Genomic DNA, 24,172 nt, shown 5'->3' with positions numbered 1-24,172 from the left:
GCACATGTTGGGGTGGGGGTGTCTGAAATTGATGATAATTTAAGCATCACTTAAGAATCATTGGGAGTGGTTGGATCTTTTCATCATTAGCAGTAGGTTCTGCAGCAAAGATAACCTGACATGAGCGTGTTAGGCTGAACATCACTTGTTTTATAGTAATACCCATTTGTAATGTTGGTATTTACATTCATTGACCTATTTCCCATGTGGATACTATTATTTCTCTTTGGTACCATGCAAAATCTTTATGCTGGAGACTCCATGGATTCCAGTGTTCTGCGTGTATGTCTATAGTATTTTGTTATCCTCTAGGATGAAGTGGAAATACCTGGTGGCCCAGATTGGACGAATAGAGAGACCTTTTAAAATCACGCTGCTGTATTCAAACTGTGGAGCTCAGGAAGCTGGAGTACTGGCAGTGGGCTCCTTGCAACTCAGGAACTGCTTTCATGGTATGCTGCAATACAGACAGGTTTGGAATAACCAAATGCGTCCTCACCAAAATGGATGAGTGTGATGAGGGGTAGTCACATAGGATTTACATGAAAGCTGAGTCTCCTGTGGGATTTTTGTGAGTGTTTACCTGTCAAGGGTCACATTTGTATGTATATTATCTATATATTTAAATGTAAATGCATTCCAAAGGCAGGGTTGAAACTCAGAGTTATAGAACTAATTTAAGTGTTCCTCTCTCTTTTTAGCTTTGTTTTGCTTGATCTTTGTATGGGAAATACAACCCCAAAACAACCAAACCCAGTGCTTATGCTGCATTCAGCAACAAGAATGAAAAAAGCCTTTACCTAGATCATTGTAGCATTTAATATTTTTACTTCCTAAATAGTCAGGAACAAAAGACTATCCTGTGTCACCAAAACCTTTTTCATACTTGGACTTTATCTTCCAAATGTATGAAGGAAAGAAACACTGATCTGCATTCCATGGGTCTGTTCACTACTGCCAGGCTGAGAATTTCTGTCTAAAATAAAAATAATTGTAATGTAATATTTTCTCCAAAGTACTAAGTGCTCATCTCAGACCTCAGTTTTACCTGGAGCTTACACTTCTGTTGTGAATGTCATGCAAATGATCCTCAATAGCTGTGCAGAACCTTGCTGGTGTCATTTAGGCTTCTTGGAAGTGCAAGAGTCTGTTGGCTCAGGCATCCTTCAGGTTGGAGACATAATCATCTTCGCTTCCTGGATTTTGTACATTAATACGATATTATTGCAACTGCTTTGGAGACTCTGTAGAAACAGCTTGAAATGTAATGTAAAAAGAAAACCTGGTTTCACAGAGATGTTTCATAATATATTATGAGACTGGTTTTAATCTTATTAGAGATTTAATTGTATTGCAACCATTAATCTTTTAATTTAACTAATGCTCTATTTTTAATATATTTTTTGACAGTCCTGGAGTTTTGGAGGGATGCATGCAGCCTGAAGCACTCTCAAGTCTCTAAGTAACCTGATGCATATATCTATCACAACAGAGTATCATGAAAAAATATTGTGTACATGGATGGCTGCAGAAGTGTTCTTTTCTCTTTCTTCTGCAATCGGTTCCCTAACTTCTGCATTTTTTCCAGAGTAGTAATAATCCCAGTGGATCTTGTGTTCAGAGCTCTGATAAAGGGCAGCAGGTCCAGAAGAGAACTACACAAATCTGGCAGTCCATAACAGACCTGTGCACAGATGCATCCACAGGACAGGCTGGGTACATTACAGTCAGGCTTTTGGGAAGTATCAGACTTAAAAATTGTGTTCAGCCTGGTTGATGGGTACCTGTGCAATCAGTCAAATGCTTCCAGAGTATAACTGACCAGACCAGCTAAAGATCCATGAATAAAGTTCCTGCGCAGCGAGCTATCTTCCCAGGCTGGATGCCACAGCTGGAAACCAGCACATGAGTGCTCATGAAATGAGTTAAATTAGTTACACCTGAGTCTCATAGCATCGCAGTTGTCTTCCAGGACTGGAGCTAAGTGAGTATCTCTGCCTCCAGCCCCAGTGTCGTGCAGCATTCCACAGCTGCCTGGCAGGTGCACAGTCATGTGTGCAGAACTGAGGAGCACATCACAGTAGGAAACTGCAAGCTTCTTCATTAAAAAAAAAAAAAAAAAAAAAAAAAAAGTCATTATCTAAAGAAAGCACAACAGAAGCAGCACATGAGAAAGGAGCAATAAATTTGGTTCTCATGAGAGCTCAGGTGATTTGCAGGAATGTCATTCTGAATAAAAACCTACATAAAAAAGCAGAGATGAGTATAATTTATCATCCAAAGGACAATTTCTGAGGTCCTACATGAGAAGGTTAATACTCATGAAGGGTCATACACATTCTGTCAACTCACCTCTGGTCTTCTTTCTCTTTTATTTTCTCCCATTAGATAAAGAAAATCAAGATCTTTTTATATATGACAAAGGCTCCACCTTCCCCTGCCTTCATGGAGGCTGTGTCAGCCACCTACAGATCTGTGAATTCATCAGTGACTGCCCTGCCAAAGAACAGAAAGGAGAGAGGTGTGGTGAGTATGTGGCATGGCACTTTGTGGGAACCTTCATCCTAAGAGAAGAAATAATTTAGAGTGAAAAATAAATTGATTTTATCTCTAGATTAATGCAGTACTTTACCTCCTGAATTAATTTGGCCCATTTACATTAATTGGATATCCATATTCTCTTTGAAATCACCCTAAATGGAATAAAATGGATTAATTTTTTTTTATTTGTTTGAGTTTTTAAATATTGCAGGAAGGAGCTCAGTGACCTTCCTTTCATAGTTATTGCTACTTCAGTGAAAGAAAAAACCTTATTTAGATGTCTGCAGCATTTCCTTTTGGACACAAGATCTAAACCTTCCCTTCTGTGGAAGGTGCTGATCATCTTTCCAGTGTCAGCCATCAACAATGTCATAAATCTGTCCTTCCAAGATCCCAGTTCAAAGTCCTTGCACATCAGGACAGAGAAATCCCCTGGCAGTATATGTAGCTCTGAGAAGCACAATGTAGCTTTATTGCAAGTACAGTGTCAGAGATCGAAAATAATCTGTTGATTTGCCTTCCTTTGAGTGGACAGAGAAAACTGTGATGCCTGCAATGCCACATGCAGCAAGGCCTTTACAAACATATGACAGTGATTTCCCATTCCTTAGATTATGGGAGCTGCAGTTTTGCACAGTATCTAAAGCAGAGAGGATGGCAAAGTCTCAAATATTTCCAGAAGCAAAGTGTTGGCTTTCCGATGGTGACTCTGAAAATAAACAAATAACACCTATTTTGACATTGAAAAACTGTGTAGCATAGGTGGGGTAGCTTGGACAACCACATTGACTTTTCACTTTTGTTGTTGTTTGTATTCTTCCATAACCAAGTTTCTCCTATTTTGCTGTTTTTATTTATTCTCAATTGTAGACAGTCTCCCAGAGGGCTCACACTGCTCTTTTGAAGAGGGTCCATGTGGCTGGACACTGAATGAAACTGCAGGATCTCCTTGGTCTATTCAGGGCTTTTCTGAAGTGATTCAAGATGACTCATTTGTAGGGTCTACCTTGCAAGCCACTGGTGGTAGGTTCCTCATAGTTCTCTCTCACACTCTCTGTGTCTACATATACACAATAGCCTTGAACTTAAGTTTTTTTAATAGATTTAGAAATTTTGGCACCATTGCCAAATGAACTTTAGCATCAGTATTATCTATTGCAACTTCAAATATAGCTAAAATTAGCTTTTGAACTGGATTCAAAACTTAGAGTAAACAAGTTCTGCAACAAAATTAACACAACTATGAGAAACTAGGATTCTCCTCCACCTTAAAAAATTATTTAAGGGATTTTCTTCTCTCTGTGTAACTTCTTCCCACTTTCTTATTCTTATGAGCTATGCAATTGCAGAGTACTTCAACAGCAATATGATAGCTGTTGCATCACAAAATAAAAATTGCCCAACAGAACTAGGCAGCTTGTGAAAACAAATCTTTTGAAGACCCTTGCCAAACTCCACCACTGGGTTCGGAAGAGCATCACATGTAAGCATATCCAAAGTGATCATACACTTTCTGTGCCATAAAATACTACAATAAAAAAAAAAAAAAGAGTCAAAACATTCTCAGAAGTGCAGAAGTGTCAACTTGGTAATTAAGAAGGAGGGAAGCCAGACTCTCACATATTCAGGTTGAAAGTCAGAAGTGCTAACACACATAAGTCTTGTCTCACAGTTCTCTGTCAAAATCAAGGGTGTCCATATGAGTGTCCTGTTTGTCTGTTGAAAACAAAGACTACAGATAAGCTCTTCCAACCGAGTGTTTGTCTCAGCAAGAGTCATTGATGCTAATGGTACAGGAATTCAGGCTGTAGATTGATGTGAGCCCCTGTATGGGAAGATCTAGAGTGACATCTGAGGTTTTTCAGCCATGCTTACACTTGTGTGCACTTACTTACCTGCGTTAACATTAATGATGTTAAACTATTTCAAGCGATTACACAAAAAAGTGAAATATCATTTTGTCTTCTCTGATTCACTTTTATGTTCACAGGACATTTCCTCTACCTGCGAGCAGACAGCACTCAGATGAGCGGTATGGCTAAGGCTTACAGTACCAGCCTGCCTGCCAGTATTGCCACTGAGGGCTATCAGGTATATCACTGTCTTAACACCTTTGTGGAGTAAATTGTCAGGCTGTAGGCACTATTTGCACAATTAGCCCATTATCTTGTCCCTCTGCACCCTTTGCAAAACTCTGGAAAGCAGAAGAGTTGTCTATACTGCCTAGCTAGTTGGCTAGCTAGCCAGCCAGCTGCTAGTTGAAAACTGGAAAGGAGATGTGAGGTGCGTCCCCAGTAAAGTGAAGGCGAGAGTCCCAAATCAGCCACTAATTACGGAAAACTTTCCAGCCAACCTGTACCAACTATTCTTCCAAAATGTACCCAGCAGCTGAACTGTGTGGGTTAGCCTTGGTTTGTAGAAAAGGGAACTGGTTGGCAGGGCTGTTGAGCCATTCAGCGTACCTGCTGCTGAGACCTCTCTTCATAAATTCCGTGATACTTTTGTAGGAGTTAACAAACTTGACAGTTTCACTGAGAACAGGAGTGTGGCGTTAGAAGGCATTAGATTTTCTAGAAATAGACGAAGTTAATAAACTTCTGTTTACATTCTTCAGGAATTTCAAAAGGTAAGGGCAACCTAGCCTGGATAAAATCGCATAAGTTGTCCTGAGCCCAAGTCTTTACAAAGAGATTTAGACAGCTCTGAGATGTTGGAATTAAAACTATTAAATATTATTATAGTTATAACGCTTTGGAATATTAAGCTGCAAGTTTGAGCTGGAACCTCGCTAGAGGAAAAAGAGAAAGCTTTGGTGCCTCCTAATTAGAGCTGGGGAAAGGAATACAGTGCAGGTACCAGAAGTGTGGCTTCAGCATTTATATTTATTTATAAACCCAGGTTGTGTTTGCTGGCTAACTCCAATAAAATAAAATATGCTTGGAGATAACTTTACAAAACCAGGAGAGGAGAAGCATTAGCTGTTGGTTATTGTCTGGATGTCACAGGAGATCTAGATCTATTCTCTCCTCCACTGGCAAGGATTTGAACCCACATTTCAGGAGCAAGCAACTTCCCGTGTCTGTGCTTTGCAGCACGTGTGTGTGCTCACTTTCCTGCCCATACCAGAGCTCTCAGTAACATACAGGACAGCTGAGCATTCAAAGCAATAGTAGAAATGACAGTTTTCTCTTGCTCTGTGGCAAACTGGAAGTGGTTGCTCCAAAAAGACCAGGAATGACTCCTGCTTCAAAATATTTTTTTGGCCTCAAGATCGGGTTGTTCACCTGTCGTGTGGTGCTACAATAGAGATGGTGCCTATGAGTTGGAGCAAGTATATGGACTGAGGTTTCCTGCCTCCAGAGGAAATACTCCTCACCTGAGGGGTATTTAGGGCAGGACAAGTCGCCCTTCAGAGAAGGTGATAACAAGGAAACCAGTGCTCTCACACCCAGATGGTGTACAAGGCCGTGGATACTGTTGTTGTCAGTGGCTAAAGAACAGCTGTCCAACAGGAGTGTCAGTAGGGTCTTCCCTAAGAAATTCTGTGTTAGGAATGCTGTTGAGTCTTACACAATCAATGAGTGGGGGCTTAGTGATCTCTGTGATTAAGCCGTTTGACCCAGGCTCAGAGGTTTGGTGTCTCAAATCCCCAGGGAAGGGAGAAGTGACTACTTCTCCCTTTTTGTCACAGGTTACCATTCTTTTCCTCTTCTTTCTTTATTACAGATCCAGTTCTCAGTGCATGTATTTGGCAGCTACAATGGTACTGTCTCCTTCTCTGTCAAGGAAGAGAGAAAGGGAGCTCCAATCATTTTGCCAATGTGGGAAAGGGCAGGGAGCTGGAGTGACCACTGGTTTCTCATCACCTTACCAATGCCGGTGCTTCAGAACAGGTAAGAGCTCCCTCATCAGCATCCAGGGTTATGCCTATAGATTTAGTAAATTGTTACTGTCTTTATTGTGAAGTGTTGCTTTCATTCTTACCTTCTTTCAGGGCCATTTCAAGTGATTCTGCTCGCTCAGAAAGTATAAGTGCATATCTTTGTGCACATAGCCCAGCTCAACACAAGCCCACACCATGTGACTGCACTTCTGCGCAGCCTCAAGCAGTACTTAGGTTGGGAATAGGAAACACCTGCACTAAAAACATTTTACCAGTCTGAGAAAGCCAGTATACTCGCAGTGGCAAAGTGCTCCCAGTAGGTAAGCAGCTATATTAGCATAGCTGCACTCTGTACTCCCACAGTAAAAAAAAGTCATGTCAGTCAAATAGGTGGTCAAATCACAGTTTAGCCAATACAACTGTCTAGTCTACGATCTATACCAGTGCAGCCTAGGCAGCTGGAGATCATTTGTTGGCACATCACTGATGCAATAATCTCAGGAAAACACTGTTGCCCAAATCAGCCTTGAAAACAAAAGTTTTCAAGGGTTTAGATTTGAAAATGCAATGCAACTTTGGTTCTCAAATGAAGTCAAATATTGAAGATTCAAAGAATTTCAATGTGATCTAATTTTATTCAGGTATTTCTCTTCCCTCACCCAGTGTCCCTCCATCTCAAGCTCTGTAGCTGTTATTTTGCACAACAGGAATGTGTTTTCAGTTTCTCCAATCTGTTCTTTTTAATTTTCCTCAGGAACAACTCCTTCACATGAAACTTAATACAAAAAAAACCTCCCAGTCTATACACATACTGAATATTAAAAATGGAAATCTATCTACCCAATACTGGTAACAAATAATGTCTCAAAATTTCAGGGAATAGAAGGTGTGAGGAAATTCCTTTTAACTTTAAATATTCTTTGCATCTTTATGTAAAAGGCTAAGGTATTTGGTCTGGAAGTGAGAGAGAGAGAGTGAGAATGTTTCAGGTTTAATTGCATGATTATCTTTGCTCTCACTATTATCATGTGTTCACCATATATAATTTGCCATGTATTATTCGTTTAGGGTAGGATTGGTCTGCCTGCTGGCACTGTATTTAATATTCTTGTCTGACACAGTCTGGAGCCCTGTGGATTAGCATCTGTTTGCATGTGTATTTATGCATGTGTAAAGTATGACCCATACATTTGTCCAGAACAGCTCTTTTCCTAAGGCACTTTCATGTGAACCTATCTGCAGCAGACACCATGGGGTTCTTCAGCAGTATTTAAGACCATCGGCCTCCTCTCATATATGGTCCCTTATGCTGGTTTCCTGAACCCTCCAATTCCTGTATGAGTCTTTAGTTCCGATACCAGGCATGGAAGTGTCAGGGATTAAAAAATTTAAAAGGCATTTTCTTAAAATTTTGACAGATTCTCATTCACATGGGAAAAAAAGCTCATCTCTGCCACGTGATTCTCTTCCTCAAAAATTTCCAATACCTGGTAGCACAAAGTGCTTAAAAATTACCAGCATTTTTAAGCATGGTCAAAATGATGAGCCCCTGCATTTTCTCATTCTCAAGACTAGTAAAACATTTTGACTGCTAGAAAAGTCATACCAAATCACTCAAAATAGAAAAGTTCGGCCCAAATTGCTTTAAGGTTAGTGAAGTTGCAAATGACTGTAAACAAAGGTGTGTAACGAACATTGTTGTACAGTTTTAGTACAGTTTGCTATAAACCTCTCTGAATTACTTTTTCTGCGCATTTATGGGTGCTGTCAGCTTTCTGTGGTAATGCAAACTCTAGCAATGCTGTGCTTAGAGAAATTTTTCGTGCTGTCACTTTGTTTTTCTGTATCCTGAATCTTCTGGAGACTCCTGTCCTTCTCTTGCTAGAGGGCTATAATTTTCCCTGGTTCCTTAAAGGGATGATAGCTGGTAATAAAATGGGTAAGAAGGGGACAGATCACACAGGGAGAAGGACTAGGCAAGGATTGTAGCACAAATAGTTGCTGTAGCAGGTCCGGAACTTAATGGACCAGATGTAGAGAAGCCTTAGTGAAGGAATGAGGAAGCCATGGAAGTGATATACAGATAAGTTTTTAGCAAGAGCTCCCTCCAATTAATTTATTTCTTAGGAGAGAAGGAAGTCTAGACAGTTTGCTGATCAGCCTCCCAGTTGGGCATCTAACTACTTGGAAAACTGCTTCTGGTGATCAGCTGGCAAATTCACTTACTTGGTTCATACCACACACAGGGGAAAAGGCTACTGTCAGAAGACAAACATACAAAAGTCCAGACACCAGAGAGCTGGAGAATGTAATCTGCTGGAGTCAGCAAAATGAGCTCAATGAGCAGGAACACTGGTAACCCCTCTGGCTAACACAGCACAAAGTTCAAAAGGCAAATTGTTCCCCTTTTTCTGAAGTTATGAGGCATGCAGAGCCAGAGCTTATGAGATGTCTATTCTCATGCACTGGGGGAGGGAGACCATTCCCCAAGTTCCTACTTGTATTCAGCTGGAGCAGAAATTTACCTTATACTGCAGTGTCATGCACTGCTCTGCCTCCATGGACCAGATGCAGCAGACTGATCTGACCAAAGGTATAATGTCATGTGAGTGCCTAAAGTAAGAAGTAGGTTGTGGTGCTGTATCTATGCCTGTGGGTCCTAAAAGTGCCCCGGTTTGGGCTCAAGGTGCTATGGCTCTCTTCCATCAAATGCCAGGGAAACTTGCTGTTTCAATGGACTTACATACAAGGTTAGAAAATGCAAAACTATCGCTAAACCTGTTCATGAAGAGGAGTGTTTCTGTAGGAAGGGGATCAAATGAAAAATTCCCCCTCTAACCCCACAGCTAAAAGAGTGGTTATTCAAGAGACCCTTGATTGCATTCACTGCACCAACACTTACTCCCAGAGCGCTAAGATCCTGTAGGTGTGGATGCTTTCATTTAAGCACAAGGGGTCATCCTGAGCTAGGGTAAAAGCAGCTTATCCCCTAAGGTTTCGATGCAGCTATGCAACATTATCCTGATGACGGATATCAGCCAACATTTGGTTGGTGGGTGGAATACACACACATATTTTATTGCCACTAATTTAGGACAAGTGTGTTCCTAGGCTGAATGATTAATGTGTAAGGCAGGTCAATGCTCAATCCCTCATAAATCACCATTGAGCTTCACCAGTGACTGCAGTAGAGGTCCTCTCCATATGCTTTTAATAAGCTCTAAATGGACTAGACATCAGACATCTGTTTATTTCTGAAATTTAATGAAAAACTATTCAATCCTATCCATTAAAAGGAGATCCTTCAACCCATTTTCTTTCTTCCTTTTGAATTCAGAATGTAGCAATGCACATGGGACATAACAGAGCTCCTAGATAACTAATAACTGGTCATAATGGAAAGAGGTGAGACAACCCAGAGAGCTAACACCTCAGGGAGTTATGGCTGAAATTTAAAATGTCCCGACCTGAATAAACTCATGTCATCTTGTTGAGTTACACTGGCTGAGGATCAGGCCCAAGAGCTTTGGATATTGTGTTCATTTTTTACTCTAACTCTCTGGGGTATAAAGAAGGAGATTATCTTCCCCCCTTCCCTTTTACACGTGTCCGATTCCCTAACTGTTTCTGGTAATTTAACATAGAAGGTTGTCTGTGTATAACTATTATTGGGAGACAGTAGCTTGTATCTCTACATGTGTGTGCAGACAGCAGGGAAGTAGGTCTGCCATTCTTGTTCCCCATTAATTGTGGAATTATATGAATGTTGGTTGGTCCTTACTAATGTTAGTCCTTACTAATGAGCATTTAAGACATTCAGCAAGCCCTTTTGGCTGCTCAGCAGGGCTTGTCTGGAGGAAACATTGTAAATGGTGATGATTATGTGTCCATGCTAAGGAAACATTGTGATTTTAGGGTGGGTTGGTTTTGGTTTGGCTTGGCTTGGTTTGATTTCATTTCTTCCCTCCTGCACCTTTGTTGGTCTTTCCTAAAACTTATGTCTTATTGCAAAGGTTTGAACTGCAACTCCTGGCAACCTGGGGCTGGAATTCCCAAGCTGACATTGCTATCGACAATATTACATTTGGACTGGACTGCTTCACTGACGGTGAGCCGCAACTGTTGCAGAACTTCTTGAAGAATTTGGGTAGTGTAATCAGCGTCCCACAGACCTAGGACACATGTTCTATTCTGCCCACAGAGTGCACATGGATCATTTGTGTTAGTTTTTTCAGCACAATGCCATTTTATCTCAAACCTACTGAAGACTGCAAGTAGAGGCAATTTTATGGTCTGTTGAACTCTCCTAGTGCTCTTTTTTTCTCTAAGTTGGGATATTCTGTATCATATGGTTGAGACCGGTCCATGTGTCTTGGTGAGAAACACTAGACTTATTCCTTAGCCCCTAAGTGGAAGGATTACATCACACTGTTCTTCCACAGTCCCTGCTGACCTATGCACCCTGGCAATTGATAGCTGAAGGGAATTTGTTGAAATCAAAGGGGAAAGTCACCATATTTTAGTGGAGGAAATGAAGAAAAATAAGGAATAAAGTGACTCTCTGACAATAAAATTTAGATTACTCCAACAAGTTTGTTTTACTCTGTGAGGAGGCGCATTACCTGTCACTGCCAGATATATAACAACTTTCCGTTGCTTCCTTACTGTGAACATGACTGATGACTATACATTCCACAGAAAAATGGAACCATTGCTACCTTGTAAGACATGTTAGCAAGAGCTGGATTTTCTTAGCAAACAAGGGGTAAGAAGTTAGATACTTGAACCACATACCAATAAAAGAAATGACCTTTTTGTCCCATGGGAAAAGACATATGCTCTGTTGTAAAGGAACTGGAGGATATGTAACACTTGAATTGTGACTTCTGTTGCAGACAAAATGTATATTGGTGGTCCTGTGCCACACTTCATGTCACCACACCCCCTGTCAGCATTTAGTGTAATAACGTGTCCCTGCAGTGGCTAGCTGTAGCCTAACATAGCAAATGGGAAGGCTTATATTAAAACAAACCTGTGTTAAAAGCTCATCAACAAAAGCCCCTTTTCCTTCCCATCATTTTCTGATTCAATCTCCTGTTCTTGGTCCCTTTGTTCTGTGAGCAGTAACCACTTTTCTATAAAATACTAAGCATGCATATTTTAGTTTGAAATTAAGAGATAAAGCTGTTCCTTCATGGTAGTGTCATTTGTTCACTCCAGCTCCTTAACAGCTTTGGCTCCCAAACACTTTGGAACCTCCATGCTCACACTTTGTTTTGAAATCTTGAGGAAATTGAAGAGGGTGATTCCAGATGCAATTGTGCCAGCTGATGTGCACCCAGCTGCTGGAGTTTATTGCCTTCCTGAGAGCAGATACAGCCTCCAGTTTACCCACAAACATTTTGCTGGGTCTAGTGTAGATATGCATCCTTTTGCAAATAGATGGGGTACAAATGCCCTCCAACAATGTTGTCAGAGCTTGTCCATTAGACTGCCCAAGCTACTCCTTATTTTCAACTGGTATAAATCGTACTGATGTCAAGGAGCATCTGGTACTTACCCCACCTGAAGGCATGACACAGAGAAGTGTGAGTCATGCAGAAGAAACACATCACAAAGGAAACATGTTTCTGAGAAGACTTGCACTTTCCACTGTTCCTTGAGTCCTCTGTGCAAATTGATGTTTTCTCGCCTCTGATAGCAACCCCTTGTATTTGTCTTCTCATGACTTTAATTCAGTTAGGTTGCAGAGAAGCCCAGTAGCTCTGCTGTGTTTTCAGTAATGAAATTATTTCTCCCTGGCAAGGGCAGGTTTCAGATGTCAGAGACAGAGCCAATTAAAATCCAAGCAGTAAAGTCTTTTCATAAGGGCAGCAGGAAGGATGTATGGCAGGAAGGAAGGAGATGCTTATTGCTAGGATGAAAATATTATTTTCTCCATCTATTTCAATCCTGTAGTTCAATTCTCTACAAAATCCAGTGCAGACTAAAAGCAGTGTTTATGTTTGCAAGATGGGAAAGAAGGTGAGGTTTTCCATATACCTCAAAATGGAAAGTTTCAGTAAGATTTAAGAGGAGAAAACTGGGTAGTGAGGGCAGCTCAAGAGACATCAATAAGGAAAAAAAACAAACAGACCATTCTTTGGATGGCAGCTTCTGGGCATTGAAAGATGTTTTCTCTGTGAAAAACGTCAGATGAAACCACCTTCTGGTTTATACAATCACCTTATGTAAGACAGTGTCAGAAACCACATGGCATGTGTCTGGTTCATTGTGAGAACTTTAGATGGACAGACATAAAGATATTTCATTGTTTTAGTTAACTAGTGTTTTCATGGGAAGAGGTCTGAATTTTCAGTGTCTAAATATGAAAACGTGGACTGACACAGCAAAAAGAGTGCTGATAGTTGCCTTCCTCATTGCCTTTGTTATTACCTTTTTGTGCTCTGAACATTATATTGTTCCAATTGAGATCACAGGTCTGTGATCTATCAAACTCTACTACTCTGGCCTAGAAATTACATTTCATTCTTTGCATTATTTACATTTTCTCAGAAGACTGGTTTAATAATGACAAGACTGTCCAAAGAGAGCTTTTGTATAGCACATGTCTAGTTCTTGACTTTAGAGTCCCTGATCCAGCACAGTCTGATTCTGTTGACTTGCAAGTCTCTTTGCTTGAGGTGAATGGTGGGGAGTGGTTCAAGACTCATTACTGCCTCCTTTCACTGATTTAAGAAGGTGTTCTCTAGAAATGCAGTAGATCAGCCAAAAGGACTGGGAAGGAAGAAGCTGGTACAGCTTCCCCATTCTCTGTCCCTCTCCAAGACAAGCTGGAAAGGTTTCCAGGAGTACTACAACCTGCATTAGTAAGGTGGGATCTCTGAGGAGACCATTCACACCTTGAGGATACTGTGAGGCATCTTACTCAGATTAATTTCAGCCGCAAGACTTCTGTTTCCATTACAGTTCCACACACAGAGGAGTGAAGTACTTTATCTCTTTGCCTGCAGGAGATGCCTTGTCTTTCTCCTGTGCACTTCTCTCTGTCCTTTTTCAATGGGGAAATCAACAACATTATCTAAAACCTGGAGAAAGGAGTTCCGTGCTCTTCATATTTTTCTAATATAGATACACTTAATGGGAATTAATTGTTGTTCCCTTCCATTCATTTACAGTCAACATGTTGGCTGTTAAAAGATGAAGTGCAAGCTAAAATACACTGGAGCAGCAGCCCCTGGACTGCAGGACTACACCATGTGTGTAGAAAAAGTCACAAGTTCATGTCGTACAACGCATAAAATGTCAGCCTTCTAAGAGTTAGCAGCTCATGCAGACAGGGTAATGGTCAACCTGTCTTGCAGTTTGTGTGCTGCTGAACACAGAGGAGACAGAAACTTTCCTCCAGAGGGTGAAGAATTGAGACTGTCTGGAGAAGGAGGAAAGACTGTTTGTTTGGAAATGAGGCTGTGCCTTAGGATACTCAGTTGCAATGCTGAAAAAAATCGCTGCAGACACACAGATCAATTCTCTGTTTTAGAGAATCATTCACATTCCTTTGCTCTGGCAAACATAACCAGACTCCTTGTACATCTCTAAATATCTGAAACTGTTGTGACCTTCGGGATTCAAAATTCAGTGCAGGCCTTGGGAACATCTTTTCTGGTCCTTCATTGTGTTTTTCATTCTGTTTTCCTTCTTGTATTTGATTAATTTCATTTGGTTTTGGTTAATTTCACTTTTTACTGGCCTGACAATCTCATCCATTGAAGTTCTCTATCTCAGCATGAACAAAGTGTGTCAGTACAAAGCTTTCTTTTACTTCCATCCATCAATGTGCTTTCAGTCAGACCTGGGGGGAATATTCTCAGGAGTAAAAGCTCAGCAAGGTCGCCATGCTTCAATTAGTTATTTGGCCTTTCTGACACAGCTAACAAAGGTGTTAATTATTGCTATTTAGAGCAGTGGCTTTGTGGCAGAGATAATTGTCCATCTGGAACTGAGTGAGTCTCTTTTGAATAGGGCATCAAACAGCTGTTAATTCTTACAACTGGAACAAATTGAAATATTTGTAATGTTTTTCAAGTGATGAGAAATGTTCAGTATTAAATTAACTGGGTTCATAACATGGAAGGAGGTATGTCCTTTCTCTTATTGAGATTTTCCAATCAAAAAATCTGCATTAAAATGGGTAATTTAACTATTGAAATTGAATGCTTACAGATTATAAGGCAAGGGTTCAGTTATTAGTTTTTCCTGTTGTAAGGCAGCATTGGTTGTGTGGTGTTCTCAGTGCATTCAGATGTTTTGGAACAACAACTGATTTGAAATCCCTTCTCTCTGGAAAGGGCTGATTTTTGAAGGCCTATTTCACTGGCCAGAAATGCAGAGTTTTGCCCTGTGATTTTCGAAAGGATTTGTCCAAACATTTACATCTTGTGTCAAGGGTATGCTGCTATTTCATAATTGTCTGTGTTAGTGTGACATGTAATTTTATTTAGTATTTTATTCTCTAAGCACGGTCTCAGTTGCTCAGAGTTGGTTGCCGAGAGGGGAGTGATCTGTTAGGCTGGTTTACTTGCCATCACACCACTCAGAACCAAAGATAATGATTTTTGCTATTAGTCTCCTTTACACGTCCACTGATTTGACTGTCCAGAATTGTCACCTACCTGTTTGACCAGCAGACCACCAACACCTGGTATCTGTTCTCCCACACTACATTTTTCCTAAAGTCTGTTGTAATCCCAATTAGTGTAATTTGCTGGCCAAGGAGCTTACTTATCCTGCATGGGATGACATGGAGGGCCTGTATTCATGTGAAGACCAATGGACTTTAGCACACATACAAGTAGCTAACCCAAGACATGGGCTTAAAAGAGTAATACAAAATTATGATTGTCTACAACACCTTTTCTGCCTGAGGTAATATTTACTTAATTTAACCAAATTGTTGTTGTACTTAATTCATTCATGTGATCTTGAAATTTTCCATCCCTCTTTTCTACCATCCTTCCATCTCTCTCCTCTATTCTACAAACTATTACAGGAAGACAACCAAATAATATTGGTGGGAAACGCCAGTACCCACGTGAGATTAGTATGGATGAGCGTCTTCTGAAACCCCTGGAAGAGCCCTCCCTCTCAGGTATATGATTCAGTACTGAAAACCTGTCTCTTCATTGTAAAAGCTAGTTCCCTTCCTATCTCCTATGTGTGATCTGCCTGCCCTGTAGCAAAAGGGCAATTCTATCCATGGCAAAGATGTGGAGACCATGTCAGGTAGACTCTGTTTCACTATGGGGAAGCAGTTTACTGGAGCCCAACACACCAGTCTTTAAATAGCAGGTCCTCTTTAAAGAAAAGAAGTATCTCTTAAAATAAAAGCAGAAGTTCATGACTCAAATTTAGAGTGTACGAAAGGCAGCTCAGGAATAAAAGGTGTAGACTGGCACAGAAAGCTTGGAAGAGATTTACTTGGATTTGGAGAGCAGTGAAGCTGAACCAAATGAGTACAGAATAGCAGTGTAAAGATGAAAATCCAGGGAGGGGAAATAAGTAAGGATCAGGAAACTCACTGAATAGAAAAAGTGGATGAAAAACTAGGAGAATGTGGGACTGGGGACTAGTTTACTGATAATAGTAGAGATTACCACTCTGGAGGACAGATAACAACTGTCTGGGTGAGAAGAGTGATCCAAAGGAAGGGCTGAGGGGGAGAGGTTGTCCTTGAGGCTGTTTTGCAGCTGGCAAGTACCCGTGTATGACTGTACTGGCTCCTGAAGGCTATGTCCACCTGGAATGTGACAATCTGTACTGCTGTCAGTTCCCTTTAGCTCAAGGGACAGAGATTTCTGTAATGTAGCTGACATTTGTACCACAGTGATCCATCCGCATGTTCACAGGAAGACATCTGTTGGGGATGGTTTTGTTTGTCTTTTCTTTTAAACAAGATTTGAATTTTTCTTTTAATGGTTTGTGATTTTTACCTCTATTTTAATCATTCAGCTCTCTGACAGCTCTACTTTTGACTCTGGCTTTGGTGCATGTGCTGCATCACACAATTTTTGGATATGTTATTGAAATTTTTATTCTTAGGCCCCATTTACTGGACAAGGTGGACATGTTTGGGTCTTGGACAGGGGTCGGGAAATGGAGGAGATAGTTATCTGCTGCACTCTTGTAGAAACAAAAGAACAATGTTTAATGAGAACCAGGAAAAAAATTGCTTGGAGAAGGGCCCCTACTGAAAATAAGAAGAGGCTGTTGCTGCTGCCATGGGCTTCTTGTGCGAGCCTGAGACAAGTCACTTAAAACTTTCACCATGCTGCATAGATGGTCATTAGTCATAATGGCAGATGTTTTCCACCCTTATTTCTGTGTACATGCTTTAGTTCTCATCTGGAAAGCCTAATATTTTCTTATTTCATACTGGCACTGAGAAGAGAAATTTGATTATGTCTGCGAGACACTTGGATAAACCCCTTCACAGAAGTCCTGTCCCTCTCCCCTTTTCACCTCCCCCTCACCTCTCCCCCCAAAAAATAATAAAAAAAAAAATGATGGGGTTTATCTCCAGTTCATGATTTATTAAATATTGTGCAGGAAATAAGGTGAGATGAAGAAAAAGCAAACAGTGACTATACCCAGAGCAGTAGTTGTCCTATGACTAGAACAAAGTGAGGATAATATAAGTACTCTATAATCTTATAATTAAGAGTGATATTTTAGTGGATTGCATTATGAGGGAGCTGCATTAAATTGAATAGATAAAAGCAATTTAAGTATGCACTAACTTTCAAGTCTTCACATTGTAAATGCAAGTTTAAGCATTTTTTGCATGATAATAATAATAATAACAATTGTAAGAATGTGATCAAATAGATCAAATAAATGTATTGAGTTTTAAAATCCTGTAGATAGCAAATATTGCTTCAACGTGGTCTTTCCTTTGATCATCTATTTTTTATATAGAAATGATTAATGTTCTATGTGAATAATAGTAATAATAATGTGAATTTTATTATCAAAGGATCATTAAGGAAAGATATCAACAAGAAACGGTTGTTTGTTTTAATTGCACTTGTCCTTCGGTTATGTAGTTCTGTGAGTTATCGCACATGTGGCTGGAAAGCTGCCTGATGGAAAAGGCCCTGGGGGTGTTGTTTGACAGCTGGCTGAGCATGAGCCAGCACTGTGCCCAGGTGGCCTCCATTACTGCAGGTATTTAAAAGTAGTGTAGATATGGAACTTGGGGACATGCTTTAGTGGTAAACTTGGCAGTGCTGGGTTAAGAGCTGGACTCAATGATCTTAGAAGTCTTTTCCAACATAAACAATTCTATGATTGTGTATCTGAGAAATATGGGGAAACTCACACTTGACCTAACTCTTGCTGTTTTGGTCACAGGAGACACAACTGTTGTTTTCTGGTGGTTCTCAACATGTGGTGCCAGTGGCCCTCTTGGGCCAACTCAAGCTCAGTGCGACAGTGCCTATAAGAACAGCAGTGTGACAGTGACTGTGGAGAAGGAGGGCAGGCTCCGGGGAGTACAAGTCTGGAGAGTGCCAGCCACAAACCGATACAGGTGAATATCCGTGTGTTCTGGAGAGGCAGCCACATTTAACTACTTTTTGTTTATGTGGAGTTTCAGCGACCATAAGTGTGGGAGTATCTGTACTGAGTGGGGACAAAGAAATAGGAGTGGTAGCTATAAGGATCTGTGTTCTGAGCTACTGTGAAGCACAGAAGGGTGGAGTGGTGACTTAGAAGAGGTCAGAACAGGAGTGAGAATGGGCATGCAGCCAAGTAGAAGTGCTGCCATCATTTTAGTCCTGAAGTCTTTGACTCTTAGATTGGGCTACACCAGCTCATGCTATTTGCTCCTGAAGTCTCTGCTTCCAGTACTCAAGTGTAGAGTTAGTCTGGGTCTACCTGGATCTGAGGTAAAGACTAGCCATGAACTGCTACAGGAGGGGAACCTGCTCTCGAGCAATGCCTGTTTGGAAATGAAGGCTGGGGAGACCTTGCAGATGGAGTTACTTTGGGGATGAGAAGTGTGAGAGTTGTTTCTTTAACTACTTACTTTTTCTTGCAGGATTTCTGCCTACGGAGCAGCTGGAGGCAAGGGAGCCAAAAACCACAATAAGAGGTCCCACGGAGTTTTCATCTCAGCCACCTTTCACCTGGAGAAAGATGAACTGCTGTACATCTTAGTGGGGCAGCAGGGGGAGGATGCCTGCCCTGGGGTGAGAGCCACCAAACGTGTGGGCAGAGACCTTGCAGATATGATTCAGTGGGTGGATGGGGGTTTGGTGATAAAAGACAGAAATTCCAGAATCCAGCAATGAAATCGAGTCAAGGGACTGGAGAGAACCAATAAAGCAAGAATCTCAAAAATATAAAGAACTCTGAAAAGAAAAACAATCCCAAAATGCACAAACAAACACGAAGCCCACAGGAACTTTGCTTTAAGCTCCTGGTCTTTGAAATAAGTTCCTCATCAGCTTTCTTGTGCTTATTTTAAGCAGGAAGCTAGTAGGTGAAAGTGGTGTGCTCCCCCTCTTGTTTTTCCACAGCCTAGGTTTCTTTCTGTCTGCCAGGATTTCAGATAATTTATTATCGTTTGTGGAAGCATCCAGCAGTGTTGTGCCTGCACTGTGTTAAATACTCCCTAGGCTTAGAAACTAAGGTCTGAATTCAAAGCCTATCAAAACCAGTGAGAATCTTTCCACTAACTACATTGCCCCCTGGGTTAGGTATTTGTAACGACAAAAAAACACTTGCGAGAACTGGACATGAATACTTATATATGCGTCTTCTAATGTGAGACCAAATGATTTGAAAATCCTTTTATCACATAGGCACAAAAATGCCTCTTTTTACCAGGAGTTCTTTGATATTGCCTTTTTCTAGAAATGTGATCAGTTAACCCCTGCCCAGGAACAAAACTGCTTTCTCCTTTCCCCACAGACTGAGGTGTTTTGGGATGCATAAACTATTCTTGTAGGTTTTAAAAATTACTGTTTACCTTGCCCAGAGCATATGATGCTTTACGTAGATGCTGCAACAGATTCTAAGCCCAGCTTTTCTTCACTTCATATAGTACAAGAATTGTATCTATCTAAATAAAACATGCATTTGTATATCTGCAGTTCCCTTTTCAGTGCAGTCTCTAGTCTTTGGTCATAATCTGAAAAGTTGTCAATTAATTCCTTGCATTTCATGACTTGTTCTCCAAATTGCAAAGTATAACCCAGCACTAACTATCTCCCTTTGGCAGGCTCTACTGGAAACAGTTTCAGTTTATTTTTCCCATTTCCAAAGCCTAACTTTCTTTGACTTTGGAAATCCTAATGAATCTGTACATTGGGTAACTAATGTTTGTTTTCCTTTCTCTGAAGAAGTTCTGCAGCTCTAAACCTTGATTCTCTCTCAGATTTACCCCAGTTGCTTTTCCCTGTTCTTCATCTAACTTGTCATCTTTCATTCTCTTATTTGAATCACTCCACTAAGAGAGGCCGTGAACCACCACTACCAGAATTGAGAAAGAGCTCTCCCTCTGTTAATTTTCAGTGAATCTCAAGTCTCAATCTTGGGATGAGATGCAATTGGCAGAAACTGGAATGATGAATATGATGAAGAGCTTCTTTTTTGTGAGGGTGACTGAGCACTGTAATAGGTTTTCCAGGGAGGTTGTGGAGTCTTTTTCTCTGGAGATGTTCAAAAGTGGTCTGAATTATTTGTTCTGAGGAAGTCTGCTTGAGCAAGGAGGTTGCACTACATGACCTCCAGTGGTCCCTTCCAACCTTACTCATTCAACCATTCTGTGATTCCATGTGAAGGAGAGAGCACAGGAAGAAAAACTGGTGCCATGCAGGAATAGTAAACTGGGTCTCCAAGTTATTCTTCCAAGATATGTCAGTAGGTCATTCTTAACTATGTGCAGTCACCTCTGTGTGCTTTATATATTTATAACCTTGAGAAATACCTAAAAAATACAGCAGTAAGAAAGTTCTGAGAATTAATCCATAATGAAAAACATTTTAATGTTTTTTGTTATAAGAAGTTCTAAATAAGTGAAATATGAATTATGTGGTATCAATAATGAGTTATCACCATTACTATATTTTCACTTGCATGTATAATGTGAGTTTAAAAATCAAGGTAACAGACAGACCTATCCCTTAGCTGTTGGTCCTTGCAGAAGAATTCACTTTCCACTAAGATAATCTACATACTGGTTTATATATGTCTGATATGTTATTATACTGAAATATACACACAATGCTCATGAGTTGGACTTCACTGATATTTGAGTACATCTCTCATCTCCTTTCAGAGCAATCCTGAAACCCAGAAGATCTGCCTAGGGGAGTCATCTCTCATTGAAGAAGATTACAGAAAGAAAAAGGATCTGAGGGAATGGGCTGGGGGAGGTGGGGGTGGAGGAGGAGCAACCTACATCTTTAGAGTAAGTATTTCTTCTTCACATCCTGCCTGAGTAGTGTCCAGCAGAGCAACTAGCTCTCACTTTCAGTCATGTCATGTGATAACCACTTCTTTAAAAAAAGGTGACGAAAAAAGAGTCTTCCTTTCCTGTCTCTATCCCTCCCCTCACCTTCTGTCTCTCCTTGGGTTTTGTCTTTTTAATTATTTATCTCTTCTCATATCCTTGATCATATTTGTCAGTGTCACTAAGCTAGTTGAACTGGTTTTTCAGTTCTTAACAGCTCAGATCTGGGAATTACACCAGGATCCCACTTTAATACAGACAGCAGTCCTAAAACAAATGAATCCTAAAATCTTGGTGTTCAGTTAAACAATTACTTTTGTGCACAGAAACATGATGTAAAACATTTTTGTAATGATTCTGTGAAATAATCAGTAGCATTGCCCTGGCCTTGGTCCACTTTGGGATTCTTTCATGCTCATTGATGAGTTTATGTGAGTTCACCTATCCAAGGGATGTGAAGTTTTTCTGATGTTTGATGGGGGGTTTTCCAGCAGAAGGATGGGATTTTCGAACCTTTGCTCATCGCAGCAGGAGGAGGAGGAAAAGCCTACCTGAAGGCTCAAGACAGCTCCCTGGATGATGTACCCCTGGAGCAATTTGAGAACAGCACTGCAGTACCTGGAGTCAGTGGAAGGACTGGTGCATCAGGTGAGATGCTAAAACCACACAAGGTCTGAATTAGGTAGCTAAATACACACATTGTCCTGTGGGCATGAAGGGAAGGGCTTCTCTTTTGGAATTTTTCTATGGCAGTAGTCGTTATAAATATACTGAGTAGTCTGTAAGGATGTTTTTTTATATAGTGTGTCACCAGATAAAAGAGAATTCATAAGAAAGGTGATGAGTACTCCAGTAGAGGCTATTCCATACGAGGACTCCTTTCTTCTGTGAACTGACCCAGTGAAAATGATGTTTGAGGGATGAAGGCCATTCCTTCACACTGTAACAATGGCCTTTGAAGAGAAGACTTTTTCCCTGATACTCCCCCGAAACCCTATCTCGTGGTTTAGGAATGATAATTCCCAATTTAGTGCTCTCACTGAGACTCTTGAAACCACATACCACTTGCTCCCTGCAGTGAGATATCGAGAACTGGAGGCACAAAAGGTGAAAATCAGGGTTTGAGATAAGAACAAATTACTGGAAATAGCAGTGAGATAAGAAATGGAGCAGTAACAACAACAATATTAATAACAAAGTGTACAAGATAGACAAATTATTCACATGCGATTGCTCAGAACCAGTTTCACCTGACTGCTCCTTCCAGCTCAGAACTGGCGTTACCTCACTGCTCCCTCCACCATGCTTACTTGACTTACTCTCCCTCACCCTGAAACTCCCTCCTCCCCCCCGATCCCCCGCGGCAACGATATGAGGTGGTATAGAATAACTTTTGGGTCCTACTGGCTATTGCAAAAATAAATCCTGTCGTGGCTGAAACCAGGATACCCTAAAGACAAAAGTTATGTTATGGGAATTATACCAGAAATGGAAGCTTATTTATAATCTTCTGTTGGGTGTGCCTAGAATCCATACCTAAGATAAATCCAGTGGTTGTTCATCTCCTGCTGCAATAACCTCACAGAGGGGCCACTAGAATGAGATGAAGAAATCCAGTATATTTTTATTTCCCTGGGGAACTCAGCACCTCACATGGCTGAAAGCCCTAACCAGTTATCCTGAAGGGGAGTGATGGGCTCCTTATTTCTTAAATGCAGCTAGAAATTGGTGCTAAGGTGTTGGCTTATGCAGCACTTACCACAGGTTGTGCTTTAGATTTCCACTTGGTTATTGCAGCAAGGAGCTTGTGTGTATATTTCTTAAACTTAAAGAAAATGTTACCTTGAGAAGAAAATACACCTTAAGTGTCTACATTCTGTTTACACTCTGTCTTTCTACAGAGTTCCTCTGCTTGTCTTTCCCTTACCTATTCTTGTTTTATTTTCTTACTCTCTGAAGGTGGAGGTGGTGGCTGGCAAGATGAGAGTCTTCTTCCTCAGGCTGGGAAGTCCCTTCTGGAAGGTGGAGAGGGAGGTCAAGCTTGTCCCCAGGCACTAGACAAGCTCCAGTGGGCCACCTCTGGTGGTTTTGGTGGGGGAGGAGGAGCCTGTACTTCTGGAGGAGGAGGTGGAGGGTACAGAGGTAGGTCTGCTGGAGGAATCAGTCATGATATCTAATTTTATACCCTTCAGAGCACCTGCAGTTAAGGGCTAGCACTCAGTGCAGAGGGACACTGTGGTAGAAGGTGACTCACAGATACTTCAAGCTGAACAGTATGAAACCCGCCCTACTCTCCACTATCTCCCTATAACTGGGGAAATCAAGGTTATAGAAGTGTTCCTATGTGATTTAGTATTTGGAAGGAGTGATGAATCACCCCTTCATCCACTCCCACGTTATCCATATTCCATTTCTTTTTTCTGTTCTAGACAAATACATTTTTACCTTGCTGAACTGAGAAACCTATATTAAATAAAGTCACTTCACTAGCCTTCATACTGGCTGGGTCAAGTGAGTGTTTATCCATCAGTGGTATTATACACACTAATACCACTGGAAGACTGCAGAGTGAACCCAGGTGATAAGTGCCAGGAAAGAATGCAACACTTCAGAGGCATCACATTTTTTGCAGAATGCAGCACTGATCAGCTAGCCATACTCTTCTCTCCCCAGGAGGGCATGCCTCTGATAATGATGATATCACAGCTGGTGGGCAGGATGGCATCTCTTTTGTGAATCCTATTGGAGAGATCTTCTTGCACCCTTTGGCAGGTACAATATACTTCTTATTCCTCTTATTTCTTTCCTCCTTTTCCCTTCTTCCTATTTCCTCTTTCCTGCTCCTTCTTCTCCTGTCTTTGCTTTTTATTAATTTCAGTAAAACTTATTTCATTCTGCAGGTCAGATCTTTAGCTGTGATTATTTCTTCAAATATTTCCATAGTGCTCTGGGACACTTTTTCCCCCAGTCTCTAAATCAGGAGAGACCTAGTCATCAGATTCAACCGCACATCCTCAGTCCCCGACTTTTCCAGGTCAATTAACTTCAAGGCCTCTCTGTTTGCCTAAGGAATCCTGTATCTTCTTCCCTACTGGCCCCAGTCAGACTTCTGACATGTCCACACTGTGTTGGACTATCAGATCTCCTGCAGAGAAGGAGAGAAGTTTTAGGTACCTGCTGGGTTTTGTTTTGTTGGTTTTTTTTTACCTAACTGGAACAAGAGAGGAAAAACT

General features: G+C 40.9%; 1 protein-coding gene across 1 annotated transcript in view; it reads left to right on the top strand.

The window, feature by feature from the left end:
* The window catches only part of LTK (leukocyte receptor tyrosine kinase), a 95,603-nt gene that overhangs the window by 54,560 nt on the left and 16,871 nt on the right, over positions 1-24,172 (top strand). The window contains exons 5-17 of the mRNA XM_027887871.1: positions 313-452; positions 2,389-2,526; positions 3,412-3,564; positions 4,532-4,632; positions 6,268-6,434; positions 10,438-10,532; positions 15,474-15,572; positions 17,834-18,011; positions 18,522-18,672; positions 20,766-20,897; positions 21,431-21,587; positions 22,899-23,081; positions 23,613-23,711. Of these exons, the coding sequence (XP_027743672.1) occupies positions 313-452; positions 2,389-2,526; positions 3,412-3,564; positions 4,532-4,632; positions 6,268-6,434; positions 10,438-10,532; positions 15,474-15,572; positions 17,834-18,011; positions 18,522-18,672; positions 20,766-20,897; positions 21,431-21,587; positions 22,899-23,081; positions 23,613-23,711 (1,793 nt within the window). The remainder of the gene's footprint in view (positions 1-312; positions 453-2,388; positions 2,527-3,411; positions 3,565-4,531; positions 4,633-6,267; positions 6,435-10,437; positions 10,533-15,473; positions 15,573-17,833; positions 18,012-18,521; positions 18,673-20,765; positions 20,898-21,430; positions 21,588-22,898; positions 23,082-23,612; positions 23,712-24,172) is intronic.

Source organism: Empidonax traillii, unplaced genomic scaffold (genome assembly GCF_003031625.1).
Source record: "Empidonax traillii isolate 1590-97213 ecotype Southwest subspecies unplaced genomic scaffold, ASM303162v1 scaffold11:size2795301, whole genome shotgun sequence".
Classification (NCBI taxonomy): domain Eukaryota; kingdom Metazoa; phylum Chordata; class Aves; order Passeriformes; family Tyrannidae; genus Empidonax; species Empidonax traillii.
Note: the sequence above shows the minus strand (reverse complement) of the source record. Positions and strands in the feature narration are given on the sequence as shown.